We start from the raw sequence: 22,773 nt of genomic DNA, 5'->3' as shown, positions 1-22,773 counted from the left end.
TAGGTTATCGTGTTGCCAGAGTAGGTGGCATCAAAATCAAGATGTTTGATGGAGTTGAGAGGATGCTTCGGGGAGTTAGGCATGTACCAGGGCTAAGGAGGAATCTAATTTCGTTTGGTGTTCTTCATGATGGTGGTATGGAATTCCGTTTTGATCGGGATAAGAAGACCATGAAAATCATGGAAGATGGGGTGACCGTGATGATAGGAGAGAGGACGACTTCACATCTTTACAAGTTGCAAGAGAGCACTATTGCAGTTGGAGCCATGGAGAGTGGAGCTGCTGGAGTAGCAGTGGAGTCTCACGGTGGCGACGGGTCTGACTAGTCGGGTAGCTCTCAGTAAGCTACAAAGAAGACAACCCAAGTCCTTAGTCATGGAGGTTCGAGCATGGACGACTTCTAGGTGGTGGAGAGTGTTCGCCAAGGTGAAGTTTGTTATATTTGTGTCGAATATATTATGTACGCAAGGGGTTACGTGGACTTGGAGTTGTAATTGGTGTGGTTAGGTACGAGCTGTGTAGGAGTCGGACACTTGTATCCTAGGCCTTTTATATAGGGAGGGGCACCACACGTTGTAACCCATGACGACTTGATAGCAACAGGTACGCGGGGGAGCCGACGGCTTGTGACGGCACTCGGGCGGCCGGTGTTGCGGTATCTTGGGAGCAGCGCCCGTAGTCATGCACCGAAGATGTAGCCATATCGGTGAATCTCGTTAACAAATATCGTGCCTCGATATGTCATCTATGATCTTGCATTAGCATTTTATTCTAACACTCAGACTCTCACGTAGTTCCGTCGTTGACTCCGGTATACATAGTTTATAAGGGAAGTCCTCAAATGCATACATCCAAAGAAGATACGATACTAACTTATTACCAACTAGAAGAACGCCCGTGCATTGCAACGGGGCCATATTAACTTTAGGGAGCGTCTAGTGGGCGGCCGGCTGCCCACTAGCGCGATGGAGCGGCCAGCCATACATGCGCGAGCGGCTGGCCTAAAATAGACATGCATGTGTGTAATTTTTGTCCGCTAGCGCATGTATCTTTTAGCATTTAGTACATTCACACCGATCACAATCAGTTGGAAAAAACAGATCACATATGCATTTGTTTCGGTTTTCAAATTTTCAAAAAGCTATATCTTCCAAACCGCGCGTCGGAATTAAGATCCGTTTTCACCGCTGGAATCCTCGCGACGTGCTCTTCAAAACTATATCCCGCATGGGGATGTTTCGACGAACTAGTCTTCCTGCCAACTAAACATCAATGTGTGTGCAACTAGACTAGATTGCCGCGCCAACTGAGCATATGTGTGTGCCAAAAAAGTCCTGCCAACTAAACATCAATGTGTGTGCAACTAGACTAGATTGCCGCGCCAACTGAGCATATGTGTGTGTGTCAAAAAAGTCCTGCCAACTAAACATCAATGTGTGTGTAACTAGACTAAATTGCCACGCCAACTGAGCATATGTGTGTGCAACTAGTGTCCTGCCAACTAAACATCAGTGTGTGTGCAACTAGACTAAATTACAAGCCAACTAAGCATATGCGTGTGCAATTAATCTTCCTGCCAACTAAACATCAATGTGTGTGCAACTAGACTACATTACAAGCCAACTAAATATCAATGTATGTGCAACTAGACTACATTACAAGCCAACTAAATATCAATGTGTGTGCGACTAGACTACATTACAAGAGGAGGTTGCACATCGACTTTCGTCGAGGCAATAGACTAGTCGCACATCAAAGTTGTCGTGGTTGCTAGGTTGTAACCTCATATAAAGGCGCAGCTCCAAAAATTAGTTTTGGAAAAAAGTTGCACGATGTAGTAATAAAGTTGCACAATGCAGTAATAGAGTTGCACTATATAGCTCCAAAGTTGGCATCGAAAAAAATTCGTCAAAATATACCCATGCAGGATCTAGTTTCAAAGATCTCGTCGCGAGGATTTCAATGGTGAAAACGAATTTGAATTCCGAAGCGCGGTTTGAAAGATATAGCTTTTTAAATTTTTAAAAACCCGAAATAAATGCAGATGGATCTGTCTTTCTTAAACTAAAGGAGCAGTGTGAACGTATTTAATGCCACGCCTACATGCACTAGCAGACAAATAAATTACCACATGCATGCGCTGTGAGAGCCGGCCGCTCGGTTCGACTAAAAAGTGCGCGGCCACTTTTTAGATTTCAGGTTAACTTTAAGAGTTCAATATTACGACGCTGGCGACCTTTTTTACCATCAAATCCTCACACACACACACTCTCCCTCCCTCTTCCTCTCTCTCTCCCCCTCTCCCTCTCTCTAACACACACACATATCCATCTTATTAGGTACGGAACCATAATCCATCTATTTCACACACACACGCTAGTGCATAACAATATGGATTATGTGTATTATATTTGTCACCAGAACTGAGGGAATTAATTTCATGTAAATCGGCCAGCCACAGCTCCAAGAATACGCGGAGGAGGTGGCCCGGGTCGGCGTCGGCGCCGTCCGACGCAGGCCATGGGCCCGCTTCCAAGTGCACGTGCAATGCATGTCTTCACAAATATTATAATCAGATGTGAGAAATCACATACTAACACGATGTTGCAATCAATTTGTAATTAAAGAAGCCAAAAGTCTTATTTCTTAAACCAGAATTCCTTATGCTGGAGTTTAAACAAACCCCACAATAACATGATCAATTTTTTTGCTCTACTTATCACCTAATTAAGCAAATGCATGACTTATGAAGCGGATAAGAAATCATGTTAACTTGGACTAAAATTCTAACAAAAGAGTGAGGAACAAACCTTGTTATCATTGCTCTGAAGTCTGAACCTTCCCCTATTTGTTAGTGAAATCTGAGTATGCTTCGAAGATAATAATTTCTTAGCAACATATGCTTTTACATCTGAAAGAGCTACAAAATATGTTGACCTACCTATGTGCACTTCCTAAATCAAGCTGATAAAATTATTTCTATCGGCAATATAAAATACTAAACATTAGTTCGAATTGAATAATACAGCAGAATTGTCATTTCTGTCTTTTCATCCATCACTGAATACGAAAGAAAGGGACAATGTCCACTAACCATGCAAATTTTCTGACCAAGGGATATTTAGGCTGGTGTATATGGGAAATCAAAGCTAAAAATGACTCCATGAGTTAGGGATACATCAATAAATATTGTAAAAAGTTATAAAAACAAATCTGCAGCAACTCGCGACCCCACGAACTCGTATTCGCAATGAGCAAGTTAGTGAGGCCGCCACGGTAGGCTAGCACCAAGGGACAAGGGCAACAACCGCCTTCCCATCCAACCTACTGATTCTGCTGGCGCTACTTTCATCCTAAGCCCATGAGTACCGCTAGTGTGTTGCCACGTAAGGAGAAACTATGAACTAAAATTTTCATCCAAATCATGAAAAATGTTAATATTCCTCTCCTCTCCGATCCCTCGTGTGAACATACCCAATTCGTGGTTGGCTCACTACATTCAGCGTAGCTCTGATGTGCACTGCCCTCGCTCTTGATTAGTTGCCGCAGTGCCACGCATCTATGCCAACAAGCAGGGGAAACAAATGCAAATGTTACACCGAGTCAAAATCAACCATCACACAATCGTAACAATAGAAAAGATAATGACCAAAATTTAACAGAAGAACTACTGCTTGGCTCCCAGATCCATCTCGATAGCCATTGATCTGGCTGCTGAGCTTCTCCTTGCCGCCTCAACATCACGTCATTACCAAACATGTAGTGGATGCCTAGTGGGACAAGGATTAAGAAATAACATGAGGTGAAAAATACGATGGCTGTCAATTCCATAAGACGATCCAAGTAATTTGACAAAACAAATCGGGAGCATCTTGTATAATCTCAAAAAAGCAACTAAAAATATGAGAAATGAATTGATGAAAATCAGCCCCTGCTCTCATTCATGCTCGCTTTTGTAATGGGAGGCAAGGAATGGGGATACCGGGAGAAGAAAGAAGCACATGGACAACAAGCCTCCACCACCGGCAAGTGGGGTTGCTTCACATCCAATCTCCACGGCCGCCGCCTCCATGGGGACGAACTCCCATGTTCACAATCGGGCTCCCAATCGGCCGCTGCCTCGCCGACCTTGACGACGAAGTAGTCCCTCCCTTCGATCCCATTCGCAACAGAGGCAACACCCATCCCAGCGGACGGGTCCGCGGTGAGATCCCTACTGGATTGTGGTCGCGCCTCCCCAAACCTCACCGCGGGACACATGAGAGGGCGTTGTTGCCATGGTCAGGCTTGGATGGGGAAAGGAGGCGACATAGCAGCAACAACGCCTTCGCCGGGATTGGTGGCGACGGTGGCGGTGAGCGAGCGGGAGGACGGCGGCTGCGAGAGAGTAGGAGGATGGTGGCGGCAGTCCATCGGCCACTTTGACGTGAGAGGAGGATGGGGATGGGGCCGCGATCTGGACGTATGGAGCGGTCGAGAGGAGGGGAAGCAGGCGGCTAGGTTTTTCCATCGTGCGGGGTTTGGGGAGGTCAAACGAGAGGTTTTTTTCGTGCGGGAGGCAGAGCAACGAGGGCGGACGTAGGGAGACGGAACACGGTCGGTTGGCAGAAAAAGGAAAGCTACGCATTTCTTAGGCAGTAGAGATGATTGATGATAAGAAAGGGAAAATCACATCAATATAAGGAAATATCCCATCAATACTTGATTGATTGCGATTTCTTTTTTATATGGTAACTAATCTGATGGGTTTATGTGGGTGGTGAAGCGAAAAGGCAGGTGGGAGGGAGACGAAATAAAACTAGCGAAATAAAACCAACGAAAGTGGTGAGACGAAAAAACCCAGTGAAAATAAACCACGGAGCCGATTCACCAACTGCTTCATTAGGAGTAGAGATCTAATCATACCTCACATACCACCACCATCTGATAATTGTAAAGACAACATACTAATCACATATTGTTGATTGGAATAAGAATTTTTTTAATGAAAGACCTCGGTGAAGCTGCTTATATATTGGATATCAAGATCTATGGGGATAGATGAAGACACTTAATAGGACTTTCACAAAGTACATACATTGACAAAGTTCTGAAGAAGTTCAAAATGGACCAGTCAAAGAAAGGGTTCTTGCCTGTGTTGCAAGGTGAGAAATTGAGTCAAACTTAAAGCCCGACCACAACAGAAGATAGAGAGAAAACAAAAGTCATTCCCTATAGGAAAGGGAATCAGTTTGACGCGACAAATCCTATTTGCCGCCCGGGAAACCTATTAGACGAGCCCTCGCTGAAGGAGAAGCACGAATGCTCGGTCAAGTGTTCTTCCTTCGCAGGCTGTTTTCAGATTCATTTTATTTTCTTGGTTTTTTCTCTCTTTTCCCCTTTTTTATTCGTTTATTTTTTGTTTGTTTCATAAACTCATTTTTCATAAAAATATGAAGAATTTCAAACTTTGTTTAAATTTGGCAAAATTATTAACACTACAATTTTTGTCATGATTTAAAAAATTGTTCCTGTTTTTCAAATTTGGTTCACAATATGTTATAATGTTCTCATTTTTTAAAAACTTTATTTGTGTTTGCAAAAAAGTTTGACATTTTTTGAAATTCTGTTCACTATTCAAAAAAAAAATGTTCTGAATGCAAAATTATATTCACAATTTCAAACAATGATAAGCTTTTTTAAAAATTATGTTCATGTTTTCAAAAAGTACAAAAAGTTTCCAATTTCTAAAAAAATCACAACTAGCACAAAAATCAAAATCTAAAATTGTTTGCAATTTCAAAAAAGTTCAAATATCGCAATTTTTTTCATGTTTCTAAAAATTGTTCACGTATTTCATAATTTGTTCACATTTTCAAAAATAGTTCATGTTTTTCAAATTTGTTACAATTCAAAAAAATTGTTTCGGATTCAAAATTGCTTCACAATTTCAAAAAATGCTCACAATCATTTAAAAATGTCCCGCTTTCAAAAATCGTTCATGTTTTCCAAATTTTGTTCAGCTTTTTAAAACTTACTAAAAAAACAATAGCAGATCTTTTTGGGTGAAAAATGGACTAAAAAACCAATGAGGAATATATAAAAATAGCTTCGCTGGCAAAGTGGGCCGGCTCATTTGGGTAGGCTCCAGCGAACCCAGTCCAAGTTGACGCATACGAGCGTCAATTAGGAGCTCTCGTTTGACGCAATGCGTGCCAAAGATGAATGTCCCAGGTGAAGGGGGTCTACTAGGCTTTCGCGTTGTTTGTTGTACTTTATTTTATCCTTGTCTTATTTATATCTCATTATCGACTATTACGGTTTGCCTGTTAGGGGGGATAATCTCTGTAGCTTTACTACATGTGGAGCGTAAGCGAAGATGGAGAAACTAGACAGGGAATAACACTTTTTGAGCCAAAAACGTAGCTGCAATAGCTGCCCTGTTTGTAAAATTTACTACAAGAAAATTTGGTTAGACCACTAAAATGCAATGTTTGCAGCACTTTGGCTGCTTCCTTAAATTTTGCTGCCACGGGGACCACAAGAAATTGGATGTGCTTTACATCCCTCTATTCCAAACACGCCGCCTCAACAGCTGCCCTATTATAGGGCATCCACAAAAAGAGATAACTGTGATGTATTTTAGGACACCAATTTTAGCTAGGGCTGCCATTGGAGATGAACATTTTTGCTGCCCTAAACATCCTTTTTTGGTGCTCCAAATTTTACTCCATCCACTCTTTTGCGCCCTATTAGAGCATCTCCAACAGGCGCGCAACGCGCGACGCGCTAAAAATGAAAATACCGCGCCGCATTAGCCAGGTTTTGCGCGCGGCGCTGCGCTGGCTCCAGCGGCCGCCGCAAAATAAAGCGCGCCCGAGCCGCTCCAGCAAGCGCGCTATATTTCACCTTTTTTTTCTTGAGATGATTGCATACATAGCATACAAATATGAAGATAGTTCGGCACATAGCCTGCTTCTACGATACAAAATGCATACATCTAGACTTCTCCAACGATATATAGTTCTACTACGTCCACATAGCCTGCTTCTACGATATAAAATAAAACTAAAAACTACTACTACTCGTTCTCCGATTCGGACTCTGCCTCGGTGATGTCCTCCTCCGACGTCTGAACATAGGCGTCAAGGAACCGCTCGTCGCGGGAGTCCGAGGACGACGCATCTCCTAGCGCCATGCTGTATTTAGCGACCGCCTTCCGTGTTCGCTTGTCCTCGCGATAGGCGGCTCGCTCCTTCCTTCTCTTCTCCCTCTCCGCCCTCCTCTCGACGAAGAACTGTTCTTCGTTGATGATGTCTTGCGGGAAGCGTTGCCTCCACAGCGCCATGGCTTCCTCCTCCATCTCGGTCAGGCTAAGACGGCGCTCCCGCTTCCGGTGTTAGCGACGATCCTCGTCAGTGTTAAGCCACGGGAAAGGCGCCAACTCATGTGCCAGCTCCCGCGTCGACACGTCGGTGAAGTTCATGTCCCAACGGGACCGCCGGAGGCGCCATGCCGCAGCGTCGTACGCGCAGGCGCCATCCTGGGTGGTGTCGAAGGTTTCAAGGCCGAGGCGCACGCCGCCGCCCGACTGAATCGAGGCAGAATAGGTGTCGGACGGGCGCACGCGGACGCCGCGGTAGCCCGAACCTCCCCGGCAGCGAGGCGGCATGGTGGCGCGGTGGTGGCGTGTCGGTGGCGAGGAGAGAAAGCAGTGGAGAGAGCGGCAGAGGGCGCTGCAATTTTATAGGCGCGCGTGAAGCGGCATGCCAAATCTAGCGCGCTAGCTGCCGCCTTTTCCCGTGCGCGCGCAATCTTTTCCCGCGCGCGCTTGTTTCCCGCCACCGCTGGAGCGCGCGAAACCAGTCGGCACGCGCTAAAAAGCAATTTTACCATGCGGGCGCGTCTTTCAGCGCGCCTGTTGGAGATGCTCTTACGGGGGCTGCTGTTGGAGATGCTCCAAGTCAGAGAACTCCTCTCCTTCCATTTTTTGACAAAGGGAATATATTAATATTGCAAATATACCAATTACACCCGGCCTTTGTACCAACAAGATGTCCAAAGCAATCAAGGATACACATAGCCAAAAAAGAAAATAAAAAGAGCAGAAGAAAAAAGACCTCGCCACGGTGAACAATCACTACCATCAGCAGCACTCAAACCATCACGAAGACAACACCAGGATTACAGAAGAGATTCTCTAAAAGCAACGCCTTTAAGAAGTGATGTAATGGCTGGCTGGAACAGAAGGTTTATGTCCCAAGTGGCCACAGGGGTGAATGTTAAAGTTGTTGCACAGGCCTTACCCACCTTCGTCATGAGCGTATTTAGCTCAACCAAAGCTTTTGTGAAAAGTATGAAAAGATCATAAGATACTTTTGGTGGGGTAATAAAGATGACAAGAGGAAAGTACACATGATGTCGTGGGAGAATATGACGAAACCCAAGAGAGCCGGGGGCATCGGGTTTCGTGATATGCACCTTTTCAACCAGGCATTGCTGGCCTGACAGGAGTGGAGACTGATCCAAAAACCAAAAACCCTATGTGTGAGGGTCCTCAAGTTAAAATATTTCCCAAACGGTAACCTTCTCTCCACGGATGCATCACCGGCTTGGAGGGGTTCCAAGTTTGGGCTGGAATTACTTAAGAGGGGTCTTATTTGGCGAGTGGGGAATGGAAAAAAGATACAAATCACGAGGGACCAATGGGTACAACAGAATGAAGGGTTGAAAGTAGCCTCTTTTCTGAGAAGAACAAGACTTAGGTGGGTCAACCAACTCATTGATGAAGAGACTAAGGAATGGAAGTATGAGCTGGTGAAACAGATTTTCCGTGACTTTTGCGGAGGAAATATGTAAGATGAGGATTCCAAAAGCTGAGATTGAGGATTGTGTGGCTTGGCACAATGAGAAAACTGGGATGTACATAGTTAAAAGTGCATACAAACTTGCGGAGTCACCGAAAAGAAATACCACAGCCATGGCATCTTCTTTAGTGAGCGACTCGGGTAATTGTGGGATTGGGAATGCCATCTGGAAAGCAAGGATCCCAAACAAAGTAAAGATCTTTGGATGGAGGGTAGCATCTAAATCCCTAGCTACCAAGCAGAATGCATGCAGGAGAACTATTGCCACTGAGAGTGTGTATGACATATGTGGCATGGCCCCGAAAGATGAATTTCATGATGTCATTGCATGCACCAGGACCATGGCGCTGAGACATGAAATGAGGATGCATTGGGACCTTCCAAGGGAATATGAATTTAGGGACACAGGTCCATATTGGCTAGAGCTGCTTCTGCTTGCAAACTTCGAGGCTATCAGAAGGAAAATCATGCTCCTACTCTGGCAGTCTTGGAACCTGAAGAACAATGTTGTGCATGGGGATGGAAAAGACACGATCTCGGGAGGTGTGCAACTCCTATTGAGGCTACACGAGGATTTGACAGTAGCGGACAGCGATCCACTGGAGGAAAAGAATAAAAAAAATTGTCTGTATTCCCGAGTGTCCCTCATGTTCCTCTACGTCCAATCCCCAATCATTGGAGTGCCCCCCTCCAGGACCAAGTAAGCTAAATATGGACGCGACCTTCCTCACTAAGGCTGGCCATAGTGGGGGTAACATAAGTAGTATCATGCACTTTGAAGTCGCAAACATGCTTATGTGGCAGACAATTAAAGAAGAGAGAGATGGTTATAGTAATATAGGTAGATACCGTAACATAATAAACGTGATGCTATTATGTGTCATGCATGGCAATAAATGAGATCACCTATGATACTAATTTATGATCTATGATACTACGCGCTATAGAGGTAGTAACATAGACTAGTAACATATGCATGTTAGACTAGCCACAATGCATAGTAACATACACTAGTAACATACACATACCTCTAGACTATGTTACTACCTTCATAGTGGGTAATAATATAAGTGTGGTAACATGCAAAGCTTCATTTATTAGGTTATAGATTCATATTGCATTGGGACATGTGATGTTACAGTAACTAGCTAAGTTACTGTAACTTCCTCTCTCCTCATTAACTCATTGCTACATAAACAAATTTGCTGAGTTGGACTCGATGTTACTGCTAAAGTTACTCCCACTGTGGCTAGTTACTATTTTAAGTTACTCCCCACTATGACCAGCCTGACACTGGTGAGGCATGGGGAGGCGCGGTAGCAAAGGACCACCTTGGCCGGGTCTTCATGTCAGTAGGCGGGCGCCTGAATCATTGCTTGTCGGCGGAGGAGGCAGAAGGAGCCGCGGCTGTTCTGGGGCTCAAGGTTTTTGCGAGCTAGTTCAGAGGACGGTTAATACTGGAGACAGACTACGAGAGTTTTGGACGACAAGTCCAAGCGGAGGGAGGGGGCAGGCCCGCTTGCTACGCAGTCCTGGGCTAATTTTTTTTAAATAATACATTTTTTTATTAATTTGCACAAATATTACGCTGATATTATTATTTTTGAAAATATTACCCAATCAGCTGGCAGCTGGCCGACTGAGCCTAGTCAGCCAGCAGCAGGCTGACTGGGCGTTCTCAGCCAACTGCGGGCCAACAGGTGGTCAATCGGCCATGTGCGGGCCGACTATTGGTCGGGCCACGTCGCTCCGCTGGCTGTCGGCGCGGGCTGGGTCACGGGCGCCCCAGTCGGCCAGCTGCCGACCAATCGGCCAGCTGCTGGCTGATAGGGAGCGGACCCCGCAGCGCTGCCTCTTTTCTCCTTCTCCTTCTCCTTTCCTTTCCCCACCGCGCGCATCTCTGCTCTTCTCTCTGTTCTTCCTTCCTCCTCTCTCTTACACGAAATAGCTCCAATTAATACACCAAAATGACCCGTTTTTTTGCGGATTTGGCACCGTGAATGGGTTCTACATAGTTAGGGGAGCCAAAAGAGACCTCGTTCTACTGATGGGGTAGCTTGTGGTGGTCGTGGTGAGGATTTTGTTGGAGCATTTTTTCAGCTCATTGGTGGAGGTTGTGGCGGTGGTGGAGGTGGTAGTGGTGGTGGAGAAGTTGGGGCGGTGTGGTGGATGTGAAGCCCCGGTAGTTCGGTGGATTTTCTAGCTCCGGTTCCGGTGATTGAAGGCCGTTGTTCGTCGTTCGTGTGCACGCTTCAAGGGTATATTTCAACAATAATTTTATTTTTCGAAGTTGCGTGCAATTATTGTTATTTGGTCCAGTAGTAAACGTAAATATTTAGGTGGTCGTGGTGAGCATTTTACTTTCCCGTTCCGGTTCCTGAGCATTTTATTTAGATGTCAACTAATTAGTTGTGTAAAAATGTGTAGTTGCTCCGGTAATATTCCGGACTATATGTGGATGTGTAGTATTTAGGAGTGTCAATATTTGTAGTTGCTCCGGTAAAATCCGTAATATAGGCAGTCCAGTCAAATATTAAAATCTGTCAATATTTGTAGTTGCTCCGGCAAATATTCGTAATATACTTGTAGGTGTGTGAATTGTATTAGTTGCTCCGTTAATATTCTGTAATATATAGCTAGCTAATATATAGACATGTCTAATATTTGTTAGTGTGGGTATTTTAAGTTGTTGCTTAATACTTGTATTTCGTTGTGAAAAAAAATAGGTGAGCCGAGATGTCTGATGTAGTGAACTTCAGATTTTACTACGGTCCTGGTACTGTCCAAACAACTGAGATGGGAGCTCATCTGAGTGAATTTACTCACATAGAGGTGCCAACGAGCGCACCTCAAACATGGTCCGCCAGTCAGTTCAAAGAATGGATTGCGGCAAGTTTAGGTCTTGATACTGAAACACACACTGTTGGTATTCATGCATTGTGGAAACGGTCAAGTACAATAATTTACTTTTATTTGAGGCCAATAGAGTGAGACTCCGATTGGGTGTGGTGGTTACAAGGTTGTGAGCGAAGTGGATGCAATCCTATTGCTTTAGTGCTTCCCGTCGTGAAGGAGGTCACTGCACATGAAGGCCAAGGTGGCAACGATCCTGGGCAGAGCAGTGTAGGTAGGCGGTTATCTATGTCAAATGCTAGAGATGATGGTTACGAACAAGGACAGAGCAGTCAGGTAGAAGGAGGAAATGCTGATGGTTATGAACCAGGGCAGAATAGTCAGGTAGAAGGGGGAAATGCCGATGGTGAACACAATGGCGAGGTGGACGCTGACGAGGTAGATGGGCACATGCAGGACCAGATGTAAGAAGAATACACCGATGTTGATTTGGGTCATGCCTATGATTCAGACGAGTCGGATGAAGAAGAAAATGCAGAGGAGGTCCCAAATCCTGCATCGTGGAATCATGACTTCTCATCTGCTATGATCGTGAACGATGGACATGATTCTGCTGGGCAATATCACCAGAACAATATTGCAACGGGTGTTATGTATCCCAACAAGCAAGCTCTGAAGAATGCAATAACAAACTGGGCAATGTCCACGCAAAGGGTTTTCACTTCTCAGGTGTCAAGTCAGAAATACCTGACAATGGTTTGCAGGAACACAGATTGTCCTGCCAGGGTGCACGGCTATCTCCCTAAGTATGACACAAGTTGGATGATAAGTGACTTAGTTAATCACACTTGTCTTATTCCCTCCATCCCTCAAGATCATGCCAACCTTTCATCCATGCTTATTGCTCGGTTGTTTTACGATGAGGTAGTGCAGGGCAAAGCTATGGAAGTGAAGGCAGTCCAGACAAAAGTCTTCGCCAGGTTCAGGTACAGAATTTCTTATGGCAAGGCTTGGAGGGCTAAGCATGCGGCGCTTGAGAGGAGATTTGGTTCTTATTTTGATGCATATGACTCTGTTGTCCAGCTCCTCCACACCCTGCAGCAGCGGAATCCAGGCACCTGTATCGATATCCAAGACCTGTTCATGCCAGAGTTCCCAACTGTGAGGGTGCTTCATCGTCTCTCTTCTCTTTCGGTGTATGCATCGAAACTTTCAGGCATTGCCGACCGGTGATATGTGTTGATGGTACATTTTTCACAGGCAAATACAAGGGTCAGATCCTGACAGCCATAGGTCAAGATGGCCAAAATCAGGTTGTCCCACTCGCATTTGCTTTTGTGGAGAGTGGGAACATTGAAAGTTGGACATGGTTCTTCAGGCAGTTGAAAATATCAGTTGTGAAGGAGAAGCCCAATGTGTGCATCCTTCATGACAGGCACGCAGGTATACTCAGTGCGATAAGGACACTGACAAACCTAGGCCCTGAGGAACAAACTCCATGGCTGGACTTGTAGAGTCGTTGGTGCATGCGCCATCTGGGGGCTAATTTCTTCTCACAGTTTAGAAATAAGAACCTGATGAATCTGTTCAAAAAACTCTGCAAGCAGAACCAGTAATAGAAGTACAATTTGATACGTGACAGACTTAATGTGTGCACGCAGAGACACGTGAGGGACAGGAAAGCTGCAAGAGATGAAACGGTGAGGGCACATGTTGAAGCAGTAGCTGCACAGTTGGCAACAGGAACAACGACCGTGGAGGAGGAGCCTGTTGGGCTATGTGACCTTCTAGGCGTTAACCCACCTGGTACTAGGAGAAGGCTCGGGAGGTCGATCGATTAAAACTTTCGAGCAATGGATAGAGCATGAGCCTCTAGAGAGGTGGTCTTTGCTACATGACACATTTGGAGCAAGGTACGGTGTCATGACAACGAACCTCACGGAAACATACAACTTTGTCCTTAGAGGAAACCGGACATTGCCACTTACAGCCATTGTTGAGGGTATTTTCTATGGCACCATGAAGTATTTCAGAGATAAACGCCAAAAAGCAGAGCAACATATTTTGAACAACCCCAATACACGTTACTGTGAAAGAGTCACGAAGTACATGGACAACAAGCTGCAAAAAGCTAGGTCACACACTATAGTCACCATCGGTAATCAAGAAAGAAGGTTTGAGGTCCGCTTAGCCAACAACAAATTCGGATGTGCAAATGAGCTGAGGACGCACGAGGTGAGAATTGGTAATGAAGCCTGGCCAACGTGTGAGTGCACATGCAACAAACGGAAATTGCTTCACCTACCTTGCTCACATGTACTTGCTGCTTGCGGACAACTAGGAATGGACGCAATATCGTTTGTGTCTCCATTTTATCTAAAAGAGTCTGTCCTCAATACCTGGACAGGTGAGCTGATGGGTTTTCAATCAATGGGTAACTTCAACAGCGTCAACCCCGCTGAAAGGCGTTACATTCCAAACCCAGAGCATATGCGTACAAGTAGAGGCAGACGGCAGTGTCAGCGCATCCAAAATGATATGGATGAATCTGAAGCAGGAGGTCCGACTAGGCAATGCATTCTATGCAATGAATTTGGCCATAGGGACACTAATTGTCCCACTTCCGTCACTGGGCGTGGACGAGGCAACCGGGGACGAAGAGAAGGTAGAGGAAGTAGAGGAGTAAGAGGGAGAGGAACAGGATAGGCTAGGAGTACTATTAAGTGCGGCACTACGTTCTGAATTTGTATTAAGTGAGGCACTATGTTCTGAATTTGAGGAGTAAGAGGGAGAGGAAGAGGATAGGCTAGGAGTACTATTAAGTGCGGCACTACGTTCTGAATTTGTATTAAGTGAGACACTATGTTCTGAATTTGTATTAAGTGTGGCACTATGTTCTGAATTTGTATTAAGTGTGACACTATGTTCTGAATTTGTATTAAGTGTGGCACTATGTTCTGAATTTTTAGTAAGTGTGGCACTATGTTCTGAATTTTTAGTAAGTGTGGCACTATGTTCTGAATTTTTATTAAGTTTGGCCCTATGTTCTGAATTTTTATGTGCAAGAATGTCGGGAATGTGGTTGCTGAATGGGGACATTGATAGGGGTCATCGTGCTGCAATATGGTCTGAGCGCAAGGTTGAGCCTCTGGTCACTCGCACTCCTAAGGAGAACTAGATGATACACATAGGATGGGTTCAGCGGTACGTGCTTTATTAATTTGCACACTGACATGCATATTAATGGGAGACACTAACTTAAAAGTTCTGTCATGAAGGTTGAAATGGGCCGGCCTATTACCTTTCGCGCGTCTGGTTGAGTCTATCCCGGGCTGCAAACGCCTCGCCATCGACTCCTCCATGTTGAGTTGCTTAGTGGACCGTTGGAGTCCAGAGACCCACACGTTTCACTTACGATGGGGAGAGATGGCTCCTACTCTCGTAGATGTGTCACTTTTGCTGGGACTACCGTTGGCAGGTCATGCCATAGGACCATTGGACGCACTGGCTGGTTGGGAGCAAGGTCTTACACAACATTTTCATGGTGTTTTTCCGGATGTTCTGGATCCGGTATGGGAGCATCATGGATCTAAGTATGATTGGTTGCTCAATTTCTAGGTTATTTCCCCTACCTCTTATCTTCAATTTATCGTGCATATGAGTTTACAGAAAATACCTCTGGCTTACTTACTAAAACTTTCTCTTTGCTTAATGCAGATCCAGAAGTTTCAGGCGCCATTGAGTGGTGAACAGATCACTCGGAGCCTGGAGGCCTACTTAATGTGGCTTTTCGGCAAGGTGATGTTCACAAAGAACCATGTCAGCACTATTAGCGTGCTCTACATCCCTATGGCACTCGAGATAGCAAGCGCTCAGACGGCGGATCAGATCCGACAGAGGAGTTGGGGTTCGGCGGTCTTAGCGGCTACATACCGAGGTATGTGCAACAGTTGCCAGCTTATATCGAGAAAGCCAGCCCTTGTTGGATGCCCTCTATTCCTACAGCTGTGGTCGTGGGAGAGGTTCTCTATAGGGCGACCAGATGTACGTGTTAATCAGCCTATAGACGCCATGTTTGATGCTGATGGCATCGACATGCCTACTTTTGGTCTGTGTTGGACACATCGCGAGGTATGTATCGTGTTATGGTTTAATGCATTTTTTGTGTCCACCAGAGATTGTTCAATGCTAGCGGCTACTAACATTTGTTTTCTGCAGAGACGCTTTGCTAGTGATCAGACCAAAAAGGCATACACGGCACTGAACGAGCAGTTCGATACGTACACTAGGGTCATCTGGCAGCCCTACACTGAAGCAGCCATAAATGCAAGATCCCTGGTGGTATGTCTTTGCTGTGCACAAGGGACCGAGATTACTGGATGAGAAAATCGAAGATCATCTTCGGTATCTTCGTCGAGGAGATGGCACAACAGAGGGTTATGAGGCAATTTGGTCTTCTGTAGTTGGAGCTACCTCCCCCTACAGAGAACCCGGTGCCATCACACATCCACAAGTGTTAACCAGTTTTACAATGTTGCATTATCTTTCATAGTGCTCAATTCGAAGGGCATGACACCACAATTATCTTTCATATTGCTGAACACACACCACAATTTTAGGACGACAAGGAAGGGCATGACTAGGACAACTGTTGAGTGGCTAGTAAGACTAGAGCCGTATGTTATAGAATGGGAGACAGCAAACACAAATCTATGGCACAAGAATCACAATTTTGAACTTAATGAATTCAATCTCTATTTTCGGTGCTACATGACCGGTACATGGTTACGCATCGTTGAGCACTCTCACCCAGAGGAGATACTTGATCCTACTTCGTCGGATACGTACCCGAGCTATGATATTTCAGGCTCTAGGCAGTACGCGGTAAGATATATTTTCTTTAAGTAATGTTGTCACATACATTGGCATGCATACTTAATAATCGTCCTAAAAATTTGCAAGCTACCTTGGCACACGAACTCTACGACGACGTGACCACCTTTGGACGATCAGTGTTGTCAGGACCTCTTCTTCATCACCGTCCTGTCATACAACCCTTCTTGGAACGGATGCAGAACAAAATAAGGGCTGTCTACGAGGCAACGTTGTTCAACACAAGCCACAACAGCCACGTCCCTCCATGCACCGACATCAACCACGTCCACGTCTAGCACATCAGCCGACGACCATCCACCCCCTTCTGAACAACCTAGCAGTTCATCATGGCAGCACCCACAACACTATGGTCCCACACTACTAGGGAAAACTCTAGTAGTAGTGCGGGTTTTGAGGCTAGCAGCAGCGCGGGTGGCCGCGCTACTAATAAGGTGCTACAGCTAACTTATAGTAGTAGCGCGGTCCGTACCCGCGCTACTACTGTTGACGATATCGGCAGCGCTTTTTACGAACGCGCTACTATTACTTAGCTGTAGCGATTTCGCAGTCCCTCGCTACTGCTATATCTTTCATCATTTTCCCCCGTACCCCTTTCCCTTTCAGTTTCCCTTTCAGATACTAGATATTAGGTACTGCTACTAGATATCAAATTCATAAACCATTACTAGGTAGTACTCCCTTCGTTCCAAATTACTCATCGTGGTTTTAGTTCAAACCACGACGAGTAATTTGGAACGATGGGAGTACTAGATAACAATTTCAAGCAGTACAAGGTCAACATGCATCCTGAAGCAGTACAAGGTCATATCAACGGCGATCATCATATGTAGTTCTAGATGATCTTGACGACGATCATCATATGTAGTTCTAGATGATATAGCCACACACACATATGTAGTTCTAGATGATATAGCCACACACACATATGTAGTTCTAGATGATATCGAAGACAATCATCATCCTCAAGCCTGGGCGGTTGGTGTTCCTGATAGTAATTAGGATGGCCTGTCTAACACGAAGATTCTTGTGCAGAGCTAGATGGCAGTTCCTTACCTCCCCTCGTAGTTGAGGGATAGATCTTGGTCTTAGCGTCTTTCAAGTTCTTCATAGTGATCAACAGATATAAATCCCAAGTGACTCAGAGAATAGAGCTATGCTCCCCGGCAACGGTGCTAGAAATTAGTCTTGCTAACCCACAAGTGTAGGGGATCGCAACAGCTTTCGAGGATGAAGTACAACCCAAATTTATTGATTCGACACAAGGGGAGCCAAAGAATATTCTTGAGTATTAGCAGTTGAGTTGTCAATTCAACCACACCTGGATAACTTAGTATCTGCAGCAAAGTATTTAGTAGCAAAAGTGCTATGATAGTAATGGTAACGGTAGCAACAGTAAAGGTAAATGTTTTTGAGTTTTTGTAATAGTTGTAACAGTAGCAACGGAAAAGTAAACAAGCGAAGAACAATATGTGAAAAGCTCGTAGGCAATGGATCGGTGATGGGTAATTATGCCGGATGTGATTCCTCATGCAATAGTTATAACATAGGGTGATATAGAACTAGCTCCAATTCATCAATGTAATGTAGGCATGTATTCCGTAAATAGTCATACGTGCTTATGGAAAAGAACTTGCATGACATCTTTTCTCCTACCCTCCCGTGTTCAGCGGGGTCATTACGGAAACTAAGGGATATTAAGGCCTCCTTTTAATAGAGAACCGGACCAAAGCATTAACACATAGTGAATACATGAACTCCTCAAACTATGGTCATCACCGAGAAGTATCCGGATTATTGTCACTTCGGGGTTGTTGGATCATAACACATAATAAGTGACTATAGACTTGCAAGATAGGATCAAGAACACACATATATTCATGAAAACATAATAGGTTCAGATCTGAAATCATGGCACTCGGGCCCTAGTGACAAGCATTAAGCATAGCAAAGTCATAGCAACACCAATCTCATAACATAGTGGATACTAGGGATCAAACCCTAACAAAACTAACTTGATTACATGGTAAATCTCATCCAACCCATCACCGTCCAGCAAGCCTACGATGGAATTACTCATGCACGGCGGTGAGCATCATGAAATTGATAATGGAGGATGGTTGATGATGATGACGGCGACGAATCCCCCTCTCCGGAGCCCCGAACGGACTACAGATCAGCCCTCCCGAGAGAGATTAGGGCTTGGCGGCGGCTCCGTGTCGTGAAACGCGATGAAACTTTCTCCTTGATTTTTTTCTCCCCGAGACGGTATATATGGAGTTGGAGTTGAGGTCGGAGGAGGTCCGGGGGGCGCCCCCCTATCTCGTGGACAGCCCGTGGACCCCCTGACCTTGATTCTTTCGCCAATAATTCTTATTAAATCTGAAAAGTGCCTCCGTGGATTTCCAGGACATTCCGAGAACTTTTTTTTTCTACACATAAAACAACATCATGGCAGTTCTACTGACAACAGCGTCAGTCCGGATTAGTTTCATTCAAATCATGCAAGTTAGAGTCCAAAACAAGGGCAAAAGTGTTTGAAAAAGTAGATACATTGGAGACATATCACCAATGCATGCAATCAATTGATCCGAGCATTTCTGGAAACCCCCTAGCCTCTCTAACAGCCAACAACTTCTCCGTGTCCTACGCATTTGGTTCTCTGAGATACTCCGGTCCAAACACCTCAATCACGGCGCAAGCAAATTTGACAGTAGTCTTGAGGCACGTGCTCTCCCCCATCCTGACCATCTCACCAACGGCGTCTGCAGCAGTACGAAGTGCAAGCATCCTCAGAGCAGCCGTGGCCGAGAAAGAGAGTTGGCCGCTTTTCCCTTGTTATATACATGTTAAGGGATTAATGATTAAGATGCCACAAGGCTTTTTTTTCCTTTTTGGAAAGGCCTAAAATCCTTTGGCAGTGTAAAGTCCATTATCACACGCATGAGTTTCTAAAGTTAAGTTGCAAAGATGGATAAGGCAAAAGAGTCAACAAGCATCAACATATGAGGCTCAAATAGAAGCTAAGAATTATGTACAATATAAGCATCAACGCTTGTGGACTCTACCATCAACAATGCACAAGTTTTAAGTTGAGAAGCACAAGCAACGAGAAGACGCAAGCATCAACAATGGACAAACATGGACGACTACCTCAAGTGATCATTGTTGCGGGGAGGTCGAAGCGACATGAACCGTAGTGGTTGTCACTGGACTTGCTTGGCCAGGTGAAGATCCACCTACCACACAGTTATTGGAGCCTTGTCCCGACTGAGAAAACTTGAAGCACGAGAGGATGAGATGGTAAGATTCATGATCTTCAAGTATGAAGGTAAGATGCACGATTGAAAAGTTCAAAGACTTACAAAGTTGAAATTAGGAAGAGTCGGAAGAGGAGGAAGAACGGGCAAAGTGGAACCCTGCATATTATTTCTGAGTTGAGCAAATGTCTCCTGCAGGATTGCCTGTTGTTTAACCATGAATTCTTGTTGTTGAAACAGGGTCTGCTGCATTTTCATGGCTTCCTCCTCTCGAAGCCTGGCATTGGCCTACAATATGCCATCACAACAAGTTCACCATCGTTGCAATACAAAGAAGTGACACATGTCCTGCAATAAAGTGAAAATTGGGATCAAACATAATCCACATGGAAACTTGCAAACTGGGACTAAACATAATTCACATGCAAAATAGGTGCTCTGCCAACTCCTTTTGTATTTACAATGGCAACACTTGTATTTCCATAACAATAACAAATATGTGCTCTGGCCACTCCTTTCTAGTATACCATTTATTAGCTACTTCTCTTTTCCCTTTTTTCTCAAAAGAAAATACAAAAGCCTAATCTCAAATGCATATAGCAAATTATAAAATCATGCATAGAGGAAATATTCATGTCATTGAACTTCTGTACAGGCTTTGAAGGTTGCCCATTTGTGCATCCCTTTAGTTCTATACTGCTCCAAGAATCTTACATATACAAAGCTACTTGCTCATTTCTTATCCTGAAATCCCAATGGTCCTTTGATAGTTTCTCTCAAAGGTTCATCATCAGAAATATTGCATAGAACCATGGTCCAGCCGCACCTATGCTGAGCGTCACACATCTCATGATTGCTCCTACAGGGATCTGTGCATGGCAAGTTCAGTAAAGCATGGCGGGAACGATCAAGAGATGGGTTACAAGGCCTACGCATGCTAATAAACCTACATGATGCTAGCAATATAGAGAATAAATTAGTGCACTTGCCTGGGATGTCTCCCATGCACCTGCTCTATTTATATTGTTTAATCCCTCGCTATGCGGGCCAGCTACCAATGATGATTTTGACATTGAAATGATCTTGTACAGCCATATATGGTATACAAATACTCCAGTTTAGAAACTGTTATCCTTGGAAATCGCAAAAGCAAGAATAGACTGTACTACACCGTATATTAAGTGGGTTCAGCTTCTTTCTTATAGAAGTGAGGCCAAAATTTGATATCTCAGCAAAAAGAAAATCTAGCCAGGACCCAGGAGTGCGGCTTGTCTTTGGGTGTGCTATGCATTTTACTTTGTCTAGAGACAAATATTACTGTATTGTTGGTGCCAGAACTGCATGTCTGCATGTCAAGATATGCCAACATTTAAAGAAAGTCTGAAGCAGTGCGCCATTTTTTTTGGAACCGGAATTATGACAGGGAAAGCATTTCAGTTCACAAAAGTAAAGAAAAACATCACCTTACAAAATCCAAGGTGGACACCAAAATATTTAAAACTATTCTGTAAATACAGAACCAATGTGACATTTCCTTAATCTTGAATGTGAAATAAATGCATGTAGCATGTTTCTTTTCCTTTTTCTTTTTTGAGAATTGCTTGTACTCCCTCCGTCTAGGTGAGTAAGTCATCTTAGGTTGTGCACCATGACCAAGGAGGAGCGAAAAACGAGAGACCTTAATGTTTATTTGCTAATTAATAACATTGCATGCAATGAACTAACCACTGTATGTCGTGTTTGATAGTCTCAAGTCATTAAAAGTATGTACACCCCTCATCTCTTATTGGTTGATATGTCAAGAAACAAGAAACGAGGTAGAAGTTAATGCACCGCGCCTAAGTATTTTGGGATTATTTGGTTTTCGTAAGATGATTTACTCACCTAGACGGAGGGAGTAGCATGTTTCAGCTAGAAGTTTCTGCTGCAGGCACTCATATCTCGCACAACGACTCAGCACAGAAATATGGTGAGGGGAGATGAACAGTGCCGACAGGCCTCAAAATATCATTATTAATTATAGGCTTGGGCTCCTGTGCTACAGTAACATCGGGAGGTGAGCCAGCATGTTCAAAATAATACGTAGCTTGTGCAGGCCTAGTCAGCCATGAAGGAGAACGGGATTAAAGTAAACAGTACGGGATCAAAGAAATTTGAATACGGACAGGGCCCGGATCCACATGTGAGCTCTGCTAGATCGGACGGTGCCGAGCATAGGTTCGAGTGAGCCATGGTTCAGAAACACTCCTCTCGGTTCATCATTGTAACTGGCTCTTTTATCCCCTGGTATGTCACTTACTCATTCTTTTTCACTAATAACCTGGCTTAGATGATAGATGTGTTAAAACTTGTGTATTATGCAGCATTATGAAATGAGTATTGAACTATTGGCATCTAAATGAACAGTTGCTTATCCATCACTTATGCAGGTAACTACAAAAAACAGAGAACAAGAACAGGCTCTGCATGCATGTTCTTCAGGAGCTACAAACAGCAAATTGAGAAGAGTGCCCAGTAGAGGAGATATATAGTGCTCGTATAGGCTAGCTCGAAATTGAGAAGTTAAAAAAAGGGGATGAGTGTGTACTGCATCCGTTGACGCGCGCGGTGATGTACGCTGCCGCCGGTGACCGGTGCCGCTGATGCCTAGCTAGCTGCGACCTGCGAATGAGGGCTGTGTTGGGTTCAGTCACAGAGAGAGAGAGAGACAGTCAGAGGGACGGCGAGTGTTGGGAACCTGTTGTTGTGCTGTGCTGTGCGGCAACACGGTGCGGCTGCTTCAGATCCGGGAGCCGTGGACCGTGCTGACGGGAGAGCGGGGGAGGAGGCGGCGGGAGCTGCGCTGCGCTGCCGGCCGCGGCGAGGCGGAGATGAGGAGCAGCCGGACCTGGAGCAGCCGGACCTGGTGAACCAAAACCTGT

General features: G+C 44.8%; 1 protein-coding gene across 1 annotated transcript in view; it reads right to left on the bottom strand.

Annotated features, from left to right (window-relative positions):
* Nucleotides 1–20,219: 20,219 nt before the first annotated feature.
* Nucleotides 20,220–22,773, bottom strand: part of LOC119293090 — a 4,419-nt gene continuing 1,865 nt past the window's right edge. The window contains exons 3-5 of the mRNA XM_037571674.1: nucleotides 22,590–22,769; nucleotides 22,440–22,526; nucleotides 20,220–20,721 (exon numbers count right to left, since the gene is read on the bottom strand). Coding sequence (XP_037427571.1) covers nucleotides 20,585–20,721; nucleotides 22,440–22,526; nucleotides 22,590–22,769 — 404 coding nt within the window. The 3' untranslated portion in view covers nucleotides 20,220–20,584. The remainder of the gene's footprint in view (nucleotides 20,722–22,439; nucleotides 22,527–22,589; nucleotides 22,770–22,773) is intronic.

The sequence above is a fragment of the Triticum dicoccoides genome, chromosome 4B, assembly GCF_002162155.2.
Source record: "Triticum dicoccoides isolate Atlit2015 ecotype Zavitan chromosome 4B, WEW_v2.0, whole genome shotgun sequence".
NCBI classification, from domain to species: domain Eukaryota; kingdom Viridiplantae; phylum Streptophyta; class Magnoliopsida; order Poales; family Poaceae; genus Triticum; species Triticum dicoccoides.
The sequence above is the reverse complement of the archived record's forward strand: the minus strand, read 5'-3'. Positions and strand labels throughout refer to the sequence as shown.